The following is a 20,240-nucleotide window of genomic DNA, read 5'->3' as shown; positions in this document are numbered from 1 at the left end:
TCTGGGTGTGTTGGACTATGACTCTCATCAGCCTCAGTCAGCATGGGTCCAGGTGGGAGTTGTGTTCCATAACACCTGGCATAAACTAAAAATAAAAATAAAAATGCAAATTACTGCAAAGTTTGCATGAAAACTTTGAAATGTGTGCATCTTTTTAAAATCTCCTTTCATATTATAGATATTTTAGGGAGGGTTATCTGAAAGCTGTCTAGCTCTTTCATATGATTTGTCCTTGAACAGTTGGATTCAAAGGAAACAAAGCTTCACAGAATGGGCTACATATTTTAGAACACAGCCTACTTGGATTTTGATTTGCCATATAACTGATAATCCCTTGTTCTGTGTGTGCAGCCCAAGGCAGGCTCATTGGTTTTCTCAAATGTCTGGCATACAAGGTTGGCAGAATTTTCTCATCTTGGTGGATTACAAATTGTCCAGGCTTGGATAAAAGGCCTTGTCGCATTTGCCCCATTGAAACAAATAGTATATTGGTAATATAGGAGACTTGAAGGCCACAGCAGAGAGAGGGTGCTTCTCAGTTGCTAGCTTTATGGCACTGAAAGTAATACCCATAGATACTGAGTGACCTAAAAGGAAATGCTGAAATCCAGAAATGGAAGTTGAAATCTGACCCGAATATGAACCATTATTGCATATTGCCTGTCAATTCACTGGCAAACATCTAAGAGAGTCGTTGTGGCATAGGCGCCAACTCCTAGAGGACCAGGTCCCTTTGACCATCCCAATAAAATATTTGAGTGGACTGCCCCCCCCCCCAAAGTTGATGGGCACTGCTGCCTTTCTTTCTTTTCTACTTTTGGACTTCGGTTCTCAACAAGCCCTGTAAGTGAACTTGTAAAAGGTTGCTGGATGGCAAGAGAGCTGGGATTGGGTAACACCCCTTCCTCCTGATGTTGTTTCTTGCGGCATGCTCTAGTTATCTCCCGCTTGGACTACTGCAATACGCTCTACGTGGGGCTACCTTTGAAGGTGACCCGGAAACTGCAATTAATCCAGAATGTGGCATCTAGACTGGTGCCTGGGAGTGGCCGCTGGGACCACATAACACCAGTCCTGAGAGATCTGCATTGGCTCCCAGTATGTTTCCGAGCACAATTCAAAGTGTTGGTGCTGACCTTTAAAGCCCTAAACGGCCTCCGTCCTGTATACCTGAAGGAGCGTCTCCACCCCCATCGTTCAGCCCGGACACTGAGATCTAGTGCCGAGGGCCTTCTGGCGGTTCCCTCATTGCGAGAAGTGAAGTTACAGGGAACAGAGGGCCTTCTCAGTAGTGGCACCCACCCTGTGGAACACCCTCCCTTCAGATGTGAAGGAAATAAACAGCTATCCTATCTTTAAAAGACATCTGAAGGCAGCCCTGTTTAGGGAAGTTTTTAATATTTAATGCTGTATTGTTTTTAACACTCAATTGGGAGCCGCCCAGAGTGGCTGGGGAAACTCAGCCAGATGGGCGGGGTATAAATAATAAATTATTATTACTTGTGATTGGAACTAAAACACACATACTTCCAACAGCAGGAGAAGCTCCCATTGACAGTCCCAGTTGCAGGGTCCTCTGCATTAAATCCCTCCCAAACTTGCAATAAAAGCCAGGGGAGTAGGGAGAGGGAGGAGGGACATTGTCCAGAGCTTGGCCATTTATCTTAAAGTTTCTTTTCTGCCTCCCTCCCTCCCTCCCTCCCTCCCATATCACCATCCTTGTCTGGTCCCCACCCAATATTTTCTTCAAGGTGGGGCCTCTGAGCTGTGACATTGGTGTTATACTGGAGCCAGTGGGACTCAGGTTGAACTTCCCCCTCAGCCGTGAGGTTCACTGAGTTGATGTTGGCCCAGTCACTACCTCTCAGTCCAACCTACCTCACACGGCTGTGGTGAGGATGAAATGTGTGTGTGGTGGTGGTGGAGAGAACCATTTATGATGCTTTGAGCCCCTTGGAGGAAAGGTGGGCTTTACATGCAAATAATAAGTGTCTTTTGAAATTCTTTATTTCTAATATGGCCATGAAAAGCATTTAATTTAAAAGCCATTTAAATATGCTTCATTTCTTTCTCTCAGTCTCAATGCTACATGAATTTAGGGATCAGTTCTGTGGGGACAAGGAAAGCATGAAACCTTTACTACTTCAAAGGCCACTTTGCCCCCCCTCCCAAAGAGCCTTGAGAACAATACAGCAGGATGTTAAATGGTTTCTAAGCAGCAAGAGTCTTGTCACGTTTCATGGGATAACATCAGCCTTCCACAAGCATTGCCTTGGCTTCCAGGCTTTCTGCATTGCTCTTCCTATCAATACCAGAAAGATTTTGCCTTCAGGAGTGATTTACTTTGAGTTGTTTACCAGCAAATGAGCGCTTAATGAACAGACCACTCCAGCCACTTTGGAATAGTCCATAAAAACACCTGCTGTTTATTCTTTAGACGAGGGATGAATGTACAGCTGGCTTCTTTGTTTTATTAGCATCAGGTTGTTCTTCTTCAGCAGCAGCAGAAACAAAGTACAGCAGCTTCTCTGTGTTTATTACAATGCTTAGCAAGTGTCTTCTACCTCTCAGCCTCATTAAACTCTCATTTTCCATGAAGGCCTCAAGGGTGACATGAGGGAACTTCTTTTGGACACAGAGAGGATCAAAGTAAATCTGATTTTTAAAAATCATTTAGCTTGGCACTACCTAGTTGTTGTACCTAAAACAATAGCTGGGGTGGGAGGCCTTAAGCTCTACTGGGTTGGTGTCAATAGGAGTTCATCTTCCATTGCTAATAGAAGATGTGTGGCTCTTGTGTGGGATTCCAGCTGAAATCATGGCAAAGGTAAAGGGATAAAGTTCTCTGCCTTGGTACCAATATAGTGTAGAGATAATCTATGCCAGCTTTCCTTCTCTTTTTAAATTATGCCATGCAAAACTGCACGAGAAAAACCATGCCTCATTTGGTCTTGGGAGCCCACATTTGCAGTGCCTGAAGTTGAACTTAATAGACTGTCCCTCACAAATGTAGCTGGTTGAGGAAACACTGACCCATTTTCAACTGGACTTAAAGAGGACTTTGGCTTGATTTGATTTGGGTTTGTGTTGATGAAAATGGAGAGAGGGCAGGAATAAATCAGGGGTGGGGAACCACCAACACACCCTAACTAGGCCTGGCACAGGACCCAAATCGGCTTGTGAGGAGGCTTTTCCTAACCTACCCCACCTGCCTCACATTTGATGCTGTAAGTGATATCAGATGTGGGGCAGGTAGAGACGTAGGTACCAACAAACAGTTAGGAGCCCTAGCATATGCTCTTGATTGTTCCTTAGCAAGGGGGATGGGCTTGCTGGCACAACCAATTAGCTGATGGTTGGTGACAGCAAGCCCATTTGGATGGGCTGCATTTTAAAGTTTCTAATGAAGAACACCATAGCACAGTCCAGTCCTGCCCTGCCCTGCCCTGCCCTGCCCTAAGTGGGCTTGCTCTTGCCACTGATGAGTTGATGGGCAGTGACAACAAGTCTGCAGGGGTCAACTTGGATCTTCCTGTCAAAAGTGACCCACCAGGGGAGGAGGAACCAGGGATCTCACCTGCCGACAGGAGAAGCACACTGCTTCCACCCATGGAATCCTGGGAACTGTAATTTACCCACCACAAAACTACAATTCCCAGCACCTTCCACAAACTACAGTTCCTAGAATTCTTTGGGGGAAGTAATATGCTTTAAATGTATGTTGTCTGTGCAGCCTAAATCTCATGCCATGTCAGCTGGGCTGCAAAGTCTGCAAGACCCAAAGGCAGCCCTCACTTAGGTAAAGTGAGAAGCAAAATCTACATCTGAAACTTTCTCCAAAAAGATGTTATCACAAAGCCTGCAATCCTTTCCGGCAGCTGAACTCACCAGGTGATCAAGAACTTTGACAAACAAATTGATGTTTGTCTTTGGAGCTTGGCAGGAGCACAGCAGCTGGCAAAATAACAAGGATGAATGATCAAAACTCATTTCCTAAGGGAACAACTGAGATTCAGATTGTCCTAATCTAGCCAAGGCTAGAACATGGTTAAACTGCACTAATGAATAGTTGAGGGTCAATTAAATAATTTGGCATCATTGTTTCAATACAGTCATGTAAGTCTACATCAAAATTCGCTTTCTGCTAGCCTCTTAAAAGAAACCAAGCATTCTGAATAAAACACACAAATCCCACACAAAAATCAATGATAAGGAGACCTGTACAAAAAGCAAGCAAACAAATAAATCCAATTAAATTTGTTTTTGGTGGTAAATCAGCATCAGCAATGCAGTGGGATTTTTGCCATGATCCCAAACACATCCGCTCATTAGTGAACTGCCACTGATTATGCAACTCTCCCAGAAGCAATCAGATTTAGAACTGGGCCATTTATTTACTTAAGTATAATATGTATAAATAGACATTTAAAGAATGCAAATCAATGCTGTATTAATACTATAAGAGGGTAATAGAAAACCACCGGTCCTTAAATCATATGGCGCTTGCCAAAGGTCCTGATTTAGCCGATGAGGCTGGTTTCTCCCAAGCCACAGCCAACTCACATCTGATGTCAGGTGTGGGGCAGATAAGCCAAATCTCTAATGAAGCAATTGGAAACCTTAAGGCTCTTGTATGTGGCACCTTTCAAATTTGTCACCAAGTGCAAGCTCCTCTGAAACCATTTCCACACAGGAGCTCCTGATTGGTTCTCCCAAGCAGAGGTGATTCCTGCTGAAAGCAGAGCTTGCCATCAGCACTGAATTTCAATTCAGCATTGAATGCAAGCCCCGCTCTGGGCAGGAATTTTTGCAGCCCTGACTTAGATCCAAGTCATGGCTGCCGAGATTCTTCCTGAAAGCCTGGGCTGGAAAGGAAGAATTGATGATGCACTTACAGGGCACTCCCAACTCTTATTTTGAGGTTTGACGCCAGGCATATGCCTTTGGCATATGTCATCAGGCGACTGACAGGTGAGCAGCTCCACTCACCTGTCAACAGTTGTTCATGGCAAGTTGGTCAGATTCAATTCCCCACCTTTGTGCCACAAACCTATAGTGAGGATCCCGGATATCTGTGGAGTGGATCAAAATTTGAATGGCTATGTGAAAATATATTATGGGAGAAAACATTGACTGTAGTTCAGTGGAAGATCATGCATATGGGCACCCAGGTACAATTCTTGGCATCAGGGGACAATATTCTTGCTGGAGAGGCATTTCTAGTTAGAATAAACAGTAGCTGGTAAGATACAAACAGAAAAGAGCATAGTGGACTGCTCATCTAGTCCAGTCTTCACCCTCCTGCTGCCCTCCAGCTGTTTTGTTCCATCAGTCCCAGTCAGCACACTCATATTAATTTTGGTCCAAAACATCTGGAGAACAGCAGATTGATAAAGACTGATATAGCCCATCCATACTGGATCCTATTAAAACCTGAGCTGAAATAGTACAGAGAACAATACAGCAGCCATATTTAACCCCTAGCCAGCCCTGAGCTACCCAGGAGGAAATGCTTGCTGAATCTCCCCTTCATGAACTGGTTTGACAAGTAACCATTAAAACTGCCAAACAGACCTGTAAAAAGTGTATATTCTGTGTGACTGGAGACAGGTCCTTGTCAATCTGGTGCCAATTTTATTTGCCATTTCAAAAGAATGGCTCAGACTGGCCAGGAAAAGGCAGTTAGCAGATATTGGAGGCATCCTGATTCACAGGTGACAAGCCATACTCTCAATTTCTGTAGTAGACCACCACCTCTTGTGATGCATCTATTGCAAGGTTATGATGTTTCATGGTGGTCTCTCTGTGAAGGTGGGCAGGCACTTCTGAGCGTTTAAAGACTGTAAGCTGATTTTTCTCTGGGCTCTTCACCTCCTTGTATGGGGCTGGGGAGACGTGGCTTGCAAACACATCAATAAAGGTCAACAGCTTGCCTTGCTTTCTTTGTTGTCCCATTGCATTATCTCTGACCAGAGACACAAGGGATATCTTTTCTCTTGATTGAGGTGGGGGGGGGAGCTGTAAAAGCCAAACCCCAATTTCCCCATAACAATCCTAAAATACCTAACCAACATACAGAACTACTTATACCAGGTCAGATTTATGTATTCAGAGACATTTGGATTAAGTATTCTGCTCATTTGGATGAGCTTTCCTGACTAAATTATTTTGCCGTGATTGAAGAACTCAGGAAATGCAGAGAAACTGAAGGGGACAAATATCTCCACTGGGCTGAGTGGCTGCCGGAAGGATGACTAGTAATCAAAGATATATTTTTGTTTCTTATGTTCTCAAGATATATTCCTGGAACAATTCTTAAGAAAATGAGATCCCATGATGATGATTGTATATACAGTGGAAAGTCATCTAAAACATCCAAGAAAATTTTACAATTATGATGCATGAAGGGAGCATGAATGTTCCAAATACAGTATAGTTTGTATTGAAACAGTGCTCTGTCAGTGGTTATATCAAATTGGCTTGAAGATTCTGCTTATGTTTTGGTGGTGGTGCTTATAATACAGAAATGTAGAAGATTCTTTGACTTCACTCCTTGGATTTAAAAGCCACCCCCACACTTAAAACGCAATTAACTACTTATTTGGATAGGGGAGGGTTTTTACTTTGAAAGCTCTCCCATTAGAATGCATTTTTGCAAATGACTCCATCAGAAAAAGAATTATCTTTGGAAACAGTTTCATTTGTAAAGATAATGGAACTTTTAATTTTGCATGTTTAATAGAAAATAGGTTCTTTTATTTATTGTGATGGAAATCAGGGATTGGGAATTCATGGCTCTCCCGATGTTGCTGAACTCCAGCTGCCATCATGCCTACCCAGTATAGCCAGTGGCCAGTGGCTCCTCACTCTTGAATCCTCAAAATTGGTAATCTGAGACCTCCCATATTTCAAATTTTCCAATAATGCATTTTTCCTTCTAGGATGTTAGGCAATTAAATAAAAAAGGTGTGATCAGCCTTTCAGAAGATTCCTGTGTCAACAACACATGAGACATTTAAAAGAAACATACTGTTATGAAACCCTTTTTATGGATATGAAAATTTACCAGGCTGAAATGGCAAAGGGATTTGGGCTATAGAATCCTGGAAAAAACCTGGGAACATATGCACATGAATTAGTACATAATTTCCACAGGTTAGAAAGAAGACCACACTAATAATCTATATGCTTCAAGGCTTTAGAAAATGCATTTGATGTATAATGATAATTTTTGGACATGCAAAGGATTTTCATGTCTGCTGGAGTTTCATATACTTATGGAGCTTAGGAAATGAATAATAAAGATTATTAAAACCAACTCTGGGTATGATTTATCACTGGACCCTCTGACTGCATTTGATGCCTAACAAGATCAGCAACAGATAATTATTCTCCCTCTCACTGACCAGTTAAATGGAGTTAAATGGAAATCAAAAATTTGATTAAGAAATACAGATTACATTGTTGTGAACAAAATCAACTTGTATAACTAGATATAGTAAAGTAATATAAAAATTAAAAGAAACAGCTTTCAAGAGAAATTGACTTTATTTTTTAATTTTTGGAATATCAGATATGGACAAAATGTACCTTCAAATTATTGCTTTGTTAATGATTAAGGGAATTTAATATTGCATTTTGTAATATGCTTTATTAATTTTCTAAAGGTTTCGTTCTCCTTTTCTTTTAAAGGACAGAATAAAGAAAATGTAAAAGAATAAAGATCACAACCTTTATGGTCTTTTATATGCGCTCTGCCAGATGTTACATGTTTAATATGGAAAAAAGAGCACAGCATATAAAAATGTGCTTGCAGGTTCAAAGATGCAAAAGTTAAGTTTCTTTGTTCTGCTCCCTCCCACTTCACTAGAATTCCCCCCTCAATTAAATTGATTTCTAAGAGTTCTCCTTTCCTCACTGAATTATACATGATGATTGTTTTTAGCCATAATGATAAAATATCTCTTACCGCTACAGAAACAAACCTGGGCAAGTCCCACATTCTACCCCATGATATAGCCATGAATTGATTTCCACTAACCAAGTTGCCAGTTTCATCTGAACTGTGATGAGTGCTAACTACAGTTTAGGAAAACAAGCCAGGATGGAAACTATGGTTTGAAGTTGGCTGCTATTCCAAAGCCATATTTGATGCTAACCAGGTAACTTCAGTTACTTGAAAATGGTAGTTATTATGTTCTCCCTATAACTACAGTGGAGGAGAGAGTGCACATAATGTGAGGTTTATGCATGTAATACTAAACCATAGTTTAGTGTTGCATGTGAACCAGGACAAGGGGGCATTTTTGTGCTTTACAATTCAACAAGTGAAAATTTTAGGCTATTAAATAAAGTCATTATGTTAGAGCTAGCTTCTTCTTGTGGAATGAGGAATACACACATTATCTCAAGACAGCTGGATATGCTATTTGACCTTGAAAAGTAAAACAGGGTGTTGTGGGCTTCCTTTTTTTAAAAAAAAATCTGGCAAATACTGGATGCCACAGTGTCAAGGACAAGGAAATGGGTGGAATGGATCCATTTATCAAAAAGTTTCTCACACATTTAAAAGCAGGCTTAACAGATCAGAAATGCAAGTTCTGCATTCTGATGTGATCACAACTGATCAGGGTTTTCAGGATACAAAAATATGGGAGGAAAATAATGGTGAGGGAGAAATCATATCTGATGAAACCACATGGCTGCTTAATATATGATCAAGGAGCTAGGAAACAACCCAAAATTCAATACAGAGGCCAATCAACATTCAGGGTTTGCTGTGCCTGAGTTTATGAGCTCTTAGAAAAATGGGTACACCTTCATTGTGGCTGCTGGCAGGGCTGGCCCTATCTTTAGGCAGAGTGAGATCAGTTAACTCAGGTGGAAGATGCTGAAGGGAAGAGATTGGTGGGAACATGTTGAAGGAGAGAGCTGTTTGTGCCATGCATGGCCCTGCCCTGCCCAGTTCCCCCTGCTGCTATTAAGCGTAGTGGCAGATTGAAATGATTCAACTGCAGTCCGATCAGATTCTCTATATGAAATGAATGGTGTACTATTTTGCCTTTTGCCTCAGGCAGGAAAATGTCTTGGGCCAGCCCCGGCTGCTAGATAGATTCTAGAATCACAGTTGGCTTGGAGGGCTGCCTAGTAACTTTGATACCTATTGAAAACGTCAATACAGTCCGAAAGATGTGAAAGCCAGAAGATGAATTCAAACACATGTCAGATTGTCAAAACTAGGATCCTTTATTCATTTTAGTTAGAGTTGTCCTTAGAAGATCACTTGGACAAATATCCAAGCATGTTAAGCAAAGTGCTAGGAGTGTGGAGTAAAATTTGCTAATGCTAGAGTGTGCAATGTGTGGTCCTACAAATCAACTTTAGCTGCTGTGGCACAAGGTTTGCATTGTAACCTGCATTGTAGTGCTTGTGCACTAAGCAAGATAACAAAAACCATGTAAACTATGTCACAATGTGGAACAGAAAATGAAACATACATTTCCCCCTTGTTTTCTCTAGGGCTGGCACACTAGCCTAGGGAAAAGTGCCTTCCTGCGTCCCATAATCCATCAAATCCATTGGGATTTGAGCAAAATAAACAACTACCAAAAAACCCACAGGCAACAGTACTTCATAGTATATCAGCACCCAGTGATCTAGTTCTGTGACCATTTCTGTTGTTTCAGGGGAAAGGGAAAATGTCTACAAACTTGAGAAGCAAATGTTGACATCAATAGCATCCATTTCAAAGACATCATACTATGAATATTCATCAGTTCTCATAATTGCATCCATTTAAAATTTGACTTTAAACAGCTTTTTCCCCCTCACAGAAAGTCCCTGAGAGATATTTTTTTTGCCTCTCCAATGGTTAAAAAAAGCTTCTTCCAGTCAAGTCAGTGTGCGTTATAATTCTACAAAGTCTACAAGATCCAGTGCTAAATAAATACAGCCTAAGTGGAAACAAGGCAAGGCAATGCAAACACACAGATAAAGGCAGAAGACCCTTTTATTTCGCATAGACAAAATGCAAAGAGTGTCTCATTAAATTAATATAAAAAGAAAATAACTGCCAAAACCAAATTGCTTCCCCCTCCCTTCCCCACTTCACTGACTGACAGCACTCATCCTAATTAACAATAAAAGAAAAGGAAAAATAACTGATCAAGGACCCATTTTCTAGTTTTAAAAAAAATTGTGCAAAACATGACAAAAGGGTTTTGTTTTTGTCTTTCTCAAATAAATATTCCTTCTAAATTCACAAACAGGGTGGTTTTTTAAAAAATTGTTTTCGTTACTTGTGTGTGATGGAACTCCCAGTTTAAAATATTTTATTTAGTCCCCATGCACTTTGTAGAAAATCAGTAAAAACACAAAAGCTTGTGAATATCAGAAAAACTGGACAACCTTTTCTCAAAAAATTCAGGAGGTCCAGTCAGATGAAGCTCACACTCAGACAGAAAAAAAGCAGGAGAGTCTTTGCACTGTCTGTAGGTTGCATTTGTGTCCCAAATATTTTGGCAATCTTCTTCTTTAATTATAAATATTGGAATTCAATAAAAAAGGTAGCTTTGATTGGATTTCTTTTTAAATAACCGTTAAGTATTTACAGCCACTGTCCAGCCATGTTCTCTCTTTGTTATACCAGGGTGTAAGATTTTGCGTAGGGATTGTTTCCTTTCAAGTGGCTCCGGGAGTCCAGAAGGGATTCTTGGGAGCTGCTCATTTTAGCTGCCTGTCCTAGCTCAGCTCCTTCTCGCTGAGGTAATGTTGCTACGGCACCAGGTTGCCATGACTGTACTTCTCTTGTGGATGAAGTCTCCATAGGTATTGGCTCCAAGACTGTTGGGCGCTTCAAGGTCCGGCTTTTCTGAGGTTCCAGGCAGGTCTGTCCTAAACCCAGGTCTCTGCTAGTGCCTGGAGCACCTCGGTTTAACAAGAAGTCCATTCTAAGATACGGCGGCAAATGCATGAGGTCACCTGTTCAGGGAAGGAGGGGAGGGGGAAAGAAAAAGAGAGTTTCTTAGTTACTCTCCTGTATACAGAAAGCTTATATCCAATGCAGAAATAAGTATTATTCCCCTATCTAGTCACCCACTGTAAAACATAGCCTACCTTGTTCACAGCATCAGTTTTTCAAGAGATTAACATCAATTTAAAGAACTATTGATCCATGAAATATGAGGACAACTTGAAGCTTATTTCAGTACAAAACTAATATGCACTGGGTGGAAAGCAGGCAACTTTCAGGCAACTTCTGCCATTGTTGATGAGCAGGGCTTATCAGAATTTCCTGGTCAGAACTATGGTGCAGGGAGGTCCTGATCGGGTGCTGTTTTGTGGAAACCTTACCTGCTAGCTTTCTGCATGGTAAAAGCAGGAGATATGACAGGAAAGATCATTAGTACCACTCCAAGCTGTTGCAATAACACCTCCATTCCTACCTGGTCGGGGGGCATATAAGCTCATTTTCTTCTCTGGCTCGCTCCCACAAATACTGCAGCATCAAAACCTGGCTTGTTTGACTCCTGAACTGACATGCCAAACATCACCTTCATAGCAAACAGTTCACCGGTGCTCATGACACTTCCTGGTTTTGCTAAAGACTGCAAAAATGAGGGGAGGGTGCAATATATGGCTCATCATGGGCTTGTTTGGTCAGGTGATAATATACACTACAAGCTTGATCTGAATATAGATAAGTTTCTTCCAGCTATAGAGTTTATCTATACTGAAAACAGTTTTAAAACAAATTAATCCTAGCAGTTCACTAACGTATCAATGTGGATCCAATATGCTTGTGTCTCAAGAGTTGGCTGCCCAAACTGCATCCATGTATAATAGAAATAAGCCAGAGGTTTTTCCTGTACAGCATATTCCTAATAATAGCACAGTTAGTTCCATGAGCTACTTGCAAAGGAGAGACTTGGAGGCTGGTCTGTGCCATAAACAGAGTTCAGTTAGAAACTGTGTTGAGCTAAACACATGACACAAAGTTTCCCCCTCCGGTCTAAACTTAATAATACAAAAAGCTGCCCAGTAATTAAAGATAAAGCAGATTCCTTAGTTGGCTTCATATAAGCAACAACTATGCTATTGTTACCAAAAAGACAAATAGTTCCTGTTCTCTTCCTGATTTACTGTCACAGAAAGAGAAAATCATTCAGAAGTTTGGACAGAATCTCTGTTTATTCCTGCAGGCTTTGCTTGGTGCCATATGCTTTTTTGCAGCTAAGTTTCCAACACAGATGTATGGTGCACTATTTTTAGAATAGTGTGCGCTTCTTGTCTTGGGAATAGATTAGCATACTTTAGCATTTACATAAGGCTACCCATTGGAAATAGAATACTAAGGGCCTGAGGGTCTTACAATTGCCAATTTATATTTCTCTAATTCATTTCACCCTAAACTACTTTGGATGCATAAAAATTCATTTGAGCTAAAACAAAAACACAGGAAGCAGCACAGAACAATGGGACTCAGGAAGAAGAGCCAGAGGTGAGACCAACATGCTGAGGGTAGAATAAGCTTTTCCAGAGCCCTCTTTTCCTTTAGCAAACTAGGGAACAAAAAGACTTAGGGCCTATCAATATAAGACTTAAAGTGGTTTAATATCCTATCCAGCCTTCTCCAACCTATGACTCCCATGAGCAACAGCTACCATAGCAGATGGTCAGGGATGTTGGGATTTCTAGTCCCAAACATGTGGAGAGACCAGGTTGGGGAAAGTCAACATGCTGCCTCCAGGGAACTCTATGTGCTATAGTCCTGTGAGAAGAGCTAGGGAATCTTCTTAAAAAAGTATTAAAGTAAATTCTTAATATTCATATTATGAAACTGTTATAAATCTAATATGTGTAATTTGCTTTTAGAATTTGCCTAGAGGGCATCTTCTTCTACAGCTGATTTTATGGCATAGCTATAGCAACATCCGAGGAAGTGGTCTTAGCTAGAGGGTTTTATGGTACAGTAGCTGTTTCAGACTGTGACACCTAGGGATGAACACATGCCTTTTTTGTCCATTTATGGCAGCTTCATTCATTTTGTTTCTCATTTGTTACTATCTCGTTCATTTTCTCTCATTCATTTCATTTCTACACTAATCGCAACAGAGACTAAGCCTGTTCTGAAGCCTGTAGCTTTCAGGTTTTCCATCCAAGTGGCACGCAGTGTGCTGGTAGTGTAACTACACTTCATGCAATATTAGATCTACCAAATTTCAGACAGATTGGACAAAGTCTTGGGATTTTATGAGTACCCCAAAAGAGGATGATATCCTTTAACAAGCTTCCCATTGCTTTATGCTTTAGACTGACCAGCTTTCATAGCTGTTCTCAGCCAAATGCATGAGAGCACAAACTCTCTAGGTGGCACAGAGCTACACACACACACACACACACACACACACACACACACACACACCCCAACACCAACCAACCAACCAACCATTCTTATGCATCCTGCCACCATCTTTGCTCTTGACCTTTGCATATTTAGTGCAAAGGTCTGAAGTCATATTCTCAGCAGATTCAATTTAGATATTCAGCTGAATGCACAAAAGGTTGGGAGTGGAAAGAACCATGTGTCTGGTGATGTTGGGTTGGCGTACACAGCCCCATGTCCCTCCACACAGTCTGCACACTCATGCGTTTGGCCCATGAACAGGGCTCAGGCTTTGTCACTTTCAGAGCACTTGAAACTTTCCCCTCCCTACAGAATATTATCTGGTTGTATCCATTTGCTAAGCAATGCAATACTTCTCAGCAGTTTCAGGAATCCTTCTGATGAGAGACAAATAGAGAAAATGAAAATAAACCATTTTGATTTGTTTTCCCTAATTGTTTCAATATTTTCAGTCGTTTCTCACAGAAACAAATGGGGATGCATTCATTTTAAACTCATTCTAGATATGAAAACACACTCCGACATTATTTCAGCCAGGGCCACTGAACTGAGTGTGTGCGTACAGAGGATATGCATGTATCGGGCTTCATGCTAGCAGGGCCCTTAGCAAAAAAAAGTCATCTGGACATTTCTGAAGGCAGAGCACAAATCACAGAGGCAGCTCTAATGCTTCAGTGGTAGGCAGCTCCATTGCTAAGGATTACTATTGCTTAATCTGGGCTTCCTCAACCTTGACCCTCCAGGTGTTTTTGGCCTACAACTCCCACGATCCCTAGCTAGCAGGACCAGTGGTCAGGGATGATGGGAATTGTAGTCTCAAAAATATCTGGAGTGCCAAGGTTGAGGAAGCCTGGCTTAATCACTCTTGCTAAGTAATCAGAGGCAGGAAGGATGATCACCCCCACCTGGGACTCAGGAGGAGCCCTTCCCAGGTCAGCAGAGAAAGCAAGAGAAGCCAGATGAAGGAGGTATGTTTGGTATTTTTGCTTAAATGCTTTCCTCATGTCCACATTATTTCATTCACTCCCCAAGTGTGCTGCCCTACAGAATAAACCACAATTAGTTGGCTTTGGTACGTTTTACTTGGAAGTATTTCCCTTGAAATAATGTTTTCCTTTCTGCTGGGGCAAATGGTGATATTGCAGACCCCCATCCCACAGTTTTCCATGTTTCCCACAGAGCCGGCACTGGTCTACTTGTAATCACTGGGCTGTTATTTATGAATATGTAGTAACCATAAAACAAAACTATAAAATACAAAACGAATCAAATACAATAATAAAACATTTACTTACTTACAGCTGCAGCAAGTTAAAATTCCTCTAGCATGTACTTTAACATCAGTTCTTTTTTATAATCCCAGCTGGCAAAATGTTTTGTGCTTAGAGATATATTGAATCTGCACATAGTTGTTGTATATTTGTATCTTAATTTTCCTTCCCAGGCGCTCAAGGCCATGAACATTTTCCCCTTTTCCCCTTTATATCTTCATAACAGTCCTGTGAGGTAGGCAAGGCTTACAGTTGGTAGTTCAGACACCGCACATACTGCACTTTGAATATTTTTTGCTTGTTCTGATTTCTCAGGGTTGGCGAACTTTTGGTTTGTTTTAGTATTTTTGCTGTAAATATCAGGACTACAGAATGATGCAATTTAAGCAAGGAGGCTGTTTTCTGGCGGCTTCTTCTTTACATGATCTATAAATAATGTTAATTAAGAACATAAGAGCTGCCTGCTGGATCAGGCCAATGGTCTGCGTTGTCCCACATGCTGTTCTCACAGTGACCAACCAGATGACTATGAGAAGCCCCAGCATACCACCTGATTGCAATGGCACTCTCTCCTCCTATGGTTTCTAGGAACTGCTATTCAAAACCACGCTGCCTCCAACTGAGGAGGCAGAGCATAGCTATCATGGCAGTAACCATTGACAGCTTTATTCTTCATAAATTTGTGTATTCCTCTTTTAAAGCTATCCATGTTGGTGGCTCCTGCTGAAGTAGGTGCTGTGTGACATGCTTTTCTACCGGAGCTCAAGGCTGAGCACATTATTGTCTCCTTCCCTCCTTTTCTAATTGCAACAGCCCTGCAAGGTAGGGCAGGCCAAGTTAATACATGTATATAAGCAGAGGTTCTTGTCAATAAATGGCAGGGGAGTGGGAGGCAGGAACATGGGTGGCACTGTGGTCTAAACCACAGAGCCTAGGACTTACTGATTGGAAGGTTGGTGGTTCAAATCCCTGTGACAGGGTGAGCTCCCGTTGTTTGGTCCCTGCTCCTGCCAACCTAGCAGTTCTAAAGCACATCAAAGTGCAAGTAGATAACTAGGTACCACTCCAGCGGGAAGGTAAACAGCGTTTCCATGTGCTGCTCTGGTTCGCCAGAAGCGGCTTAGTCATGCTGGCCACATGACCCGGAAGCTGTACGCTGGTTCCCTCGGCCAATAAAGCGAGATGAGTGCCGCAATCCCAGAGTCATCCATGACTGGACCTAACAGTCAGGGGTCCCTTTACCTTTTTAAGCAGATGTTTTTGTCAATAAATTGCAGGGGAGTGGGAGGCAGGGCCCCCAATCCACGCACAGTGTACAAGGCCCAGGAAATCCTCTTGCCATCTCTGATCCCCCCTGATGTAGGCTGATAATCCCCAAGTCCTCTAGATTCAAAACTGCATTGAACAAGAGACCATCGCCACAACAGCTTCATTACTAAGACGGATTCTCATTTATAACAATGCATTGTAATTCTACTGCAGACACTTGCAGTATGAATTGTGGGTGATGATGCTGTGGGATTCTATTGATTATGACAAACATGAGGGTATAAATTGTGCTTTGTGTGCTTTTTCAATTTACCATTTTAAATCCTAATTACTTTATGCGCAGCAAACGTTTTTCAAACAGTGTTTAGATTTGTTTTCACATCTGTTTCCTGGTAATTGCTTGCAAGCAATATGACATTTGCTCAAACAGTAGCCATGCATGCAGTCTCATGCATGGCTGTAATGATGTGGCAACTGGTTTGTGCTGATGGTGCTGCAGCAGAATACTGTGTGGACCCATCATGGCTTAGTACAGTCTCCCCCAGGCACAATTCCATTATAAGAGGTGCCTGCTATACTCAGGCTGGTAGGGCTGCACTCATGTGGCACTTTACATTTCTTTCGGTTTATGCACAGGGTAGCTTTGCCCTGGTGCTTACCTGAGGTCCTTTTGCTGCACCGGCTTTCTCTTTATTGCTGGTATGTGTAGTTTTGCATGATGCTGTTTCTAGAAAAAGTGACTGTTGCTGGCTTGTTAGCTCCAGCTGACCCCTCTGAAGAGGGGATGCAGCCCAATGGTAGAAGATTCATGTGTTTTCTATGCAGTAGACCCGAGGTTCCATCTCTGCCATCTCCAGCCAGGGCTGGGAGGGTTCCCTGCCTGAAATCCTCCAGACCTTTTGCCATTCGGCATAGACAATGTGGAGAGATGGACTATTTGTCTGATTTAATAGGAGGAAGCCTCTTGGATTCCTCCTCTGTGCCACTATGAGAGTCAGTTTGTAGGCCAGAAAACAACTAGTTCAGTTGATGTGCTGATGTACCTGTCATTGCACCAAGCCTCATGGACCTTATAGACAGACTGAATAAAAAACAATACTGAAAGAGGGCTGTTCATCTTGCATTACATTTTTCCTTTTGTTAGGATCAGAGTTGGAACAAAAAGTGTTTTTGAAGGGAAATAAATATTATAGGGCTACATCTGGAGTTTTAAGATTAAGTCTGATCAATAGAACAGATCAAAACTTATGACAATCAATTTTTTATAAAGTGGAGATTTCACAGCCAGAAATATGGAAAATATTCAATTTTCATAATCTAAACTATTACCAGTTTCTGCACAAGTAAGATTTGTTAGATCTTGCTAAAGGACAATGCAGCCAAATGATAACATTTCCAGGCAAAGCTTTAAGTAATAAGATGCTTCACTGGCTTTGATACTCTAATTACCTCTTTTCAGTGGTGTGTGTGCTTTATTAGGAATGAAAGCAAACCTTTCAACTCAAGAGCACTGAAAATGAGTGTGCTTAATAATTCATGAACTGAGGCTTAATTACTACAAAAGCTATTCAGAAATGACAGTTTTTCTAATATAACTTAAAATATTTGAGCTTTCCATTTGGATAAGAAAAGCATATGCAGCAATAAGCATCTGTCCGTCCAATACACATTTTGTGGTATACATAGGCAATAACATCACCTTAAGTTAAGGACTGATTCCACTGGGACTAAGCTTGTGAGCAGTCAATGAATTGCTTCCTTGTCTGGAAAGTGCCATGAAAAATGGAAATGTTCCATTACATTTACATGGCATGAATCCAGCTAAGCGCCGTGTGCACAATGGATGCCACTTGCACACCTGTTTGGCGATGAACAGCTAGTGAAGGTACTTGCCCAGTGTTTGGTGGGACTGCACACACATTCCTGCATGCATCAACATTTGCACTGGGACCATGTAATTGGAAGTATTGTCATTCCCGGAGTAGGCGATTAAGCAATAGGCGTTTGAAAACTAATAATTTCCTACTACAATTTAATTAACTGCATACCAAATAATGTACCAATCTCCTTGGGGGTGAAACTGTGTGCTGCTTAGCAAATGCATTTCCATAAGCCTGTGTTTGCCATGCCAACACAAATGTGTGGAGAGGAGGATTTGTAGGGAAGAACTGGCCAGGCAGAAGGGGGTGTTTATCTTCGGGAAGTATTAGCATCATGAGTGATAGCTCGGTCAGTCAGTAGAGCATGAGACTCTTAATCTCAGGGTCATGGGTTTGAGCCCCACACTGGGCAAAAGATTCCTGTGTTGCAGGGGGTTGGACTTAGCTGACCTTTGTGGACCTTTCAAATTCCATGTTTCCATGCCTCATAACATTTAGTCTTGCCCATAGGAGATAAAAATAGCAGACCTCTCTCTGACACAGGGTCGCTTGTTAGTTTGTTAAAGGAGGGTAATAGGGTGTGTGTGGTCCCACATATGGACTGGTCCACATCAACACTGGCCAACATACCTGGCATCCCACTTTGTGCTCAGACTACCCAATGATGTTACATCTTCCCTTGCATTGGTCCTCACCTGTTTATCGTGGGGGTTGAAAATGACTCTGTTTCTGGCTGGTTTCTCAGCAAGACCTATTGTTCCCAGCAGTTTCTATTCCCAAATTCTCTCTGCCTCCCTCACCAATGTGCCTGCCAGCCGTGCAGTTACACATTCAGCATTGATGTGATTGGGCCCCATATCACATAGCATGCACACCATACAAAGAACATTCAAGGTGGAATCCCAGATGGATGAAGATGCCGCCTCATGTGGAGCTGCTCTATACATGTGCATCTGGGTGCATTATACGATTTCTTCATATAGCCATGGAAAGAATGTCCAGCAGTGGGTGTGGCCAACACTTTTGTTGGCAGCAATGGGGCAGGGCTACACACTATGACCCCATAACCTCTACATGGATTATTTCTATGAATAAGGTGAATCTTCTGACATAAGAAGATTTTGCTTCAAAATCTTCAGCTGAACAAGTTTACTTTTCCCTCCATAAGAAAGTACAAGTAAACATTACAGATCCTCCTTCACTTCCTCTTAGGCAACACTCTTCAAGGGATGTCAAAATTGTGGCTGCAGCTGAAACAATTGTTCTTTCTCTACAAAAATAGTCCAAACCCAAGAAGCAGTCGGTAGGTGTCCAATTCTGCCAGTTTCCACATCACCACAGATCACAGGACTTTTAAAAGTTCTACATTAATGCAGCAGCAAAGTTGCGGGAACTTGTGAGCTGAATCTCGCTGTGTAAAATCAATACAAACTCTGCATTTGAATCTTGGAAACATTCTAAATAAATCATGAAAGAATGATAGAAGAGGCACCATATACTACAAGCTCTGTTCCCCTTCTTGGCTCGTCACACAAGCTGGTTCATATATTTTTAAGAGGACATGCCGAAACTGATCTTCCAGTCACTTGATAAAGGATAGAAAACATATTAAACTTATCACTCATGTACCCTACATTTTACCAGCTTGCTGATGACTGCATACACTGAATGGAAATTCTTTAATAATGCAAAACGTCAAAGGAAGCTCATTTACCACTAGAGTTCATTTGAGAACAGAGGAAACCATGTAGTGTGTTCCTGGAATAAGTTTGGGTTAAAAATTCAATAAGGGAAAGACACTGCACTAATACTTCATATATTGGGCACTGCAACTTCACCTCAATTCACCTTCCTAGCCCACCAGTCAGCTCTGAAATAATCCTTAGCACTCCTGCCACATCACAGTCACCAAGCTGTAGAACAGTGTCCCACTCTGGCAAAAACGGGGCTGAATTTAGATGCATCAAAGAAGCGTTTCAGTTTAAAGCTTTGTAAATTTAAACAGGGAAATCGGGTAGAGAAAAAATGGGCTCCACATCACCATCTGGTGCCACAATACAACGCATATAAATCACCTTTTCTTTACCAATCTAGCTGAGTCCAGGGTTCCTCCTAGATACCATATGCAACCTTTTAGGGACTCTTACCAGCTATGTTGGGGTTGGTCCAGATTCTTTACATTGCCATTATGCTCCATCCTTGTGGGCCAACTTGGACAGGTGATTAGGGCTGCCCGCCTGGCCTCATTATTATGTCAGGTGACAACTTCTAAGGGGCCCCTTTGAAGTCTGTTTGCAAGCATGGTTTAGATTCAAACCACACCTGCAACTGAACCTCCCCCCTGCTTTGCAGACAGTGTCCCCTCACTTGTACTGGGGAGTTCTTAATGGAGAACATGCAATGCAACAGATCCCA

At 41.8% G+C, this 20,240-nt stretch overlaps 1 protein-coding gene across 1 annotated transcript in view; it reads right to left on the bottom strand.

Annotated features, from left to right (window-relative positions):
* Window positions 1–8,481: 8,481 nt before the first annotated feature.
* DSCAM (DS cell adhesion molecule) overlaps window positions 8,482–20,240 on the bottom strand; it is a 327,203-nt gene continuing 315,444 nt past the window's right edge. Inside the window, exon 33 of the mRNA XM_083734745.1 lies at window positions 8,482–10,980. Coding sequence (XP_083590871.1) covers window positions 10,640–10,980 — 341 coding nt within the window. The 3' untranslated portion in view covers window positions 8,482–10,639. The remainder of the gene's footprint in view (window positions 10,981–20,240) is intronic.

Source organism: Podarcis gaigeae, assembly GCF_964106915.1.
Source record: "Podarcis gaigeae genome assembly, chromosome: 4".
NCBI classification, from domain to species: Eukaryota; Metazoa; Chordata; class Lepidosauria; order Squamata; family Lacertidae; genus Podarcis; species Podarcis gaigeae.
Note: the sequence above shows the minus strand (reverse complement) of the source record. Positions and strands in the feature narration are given on the sequence as shown.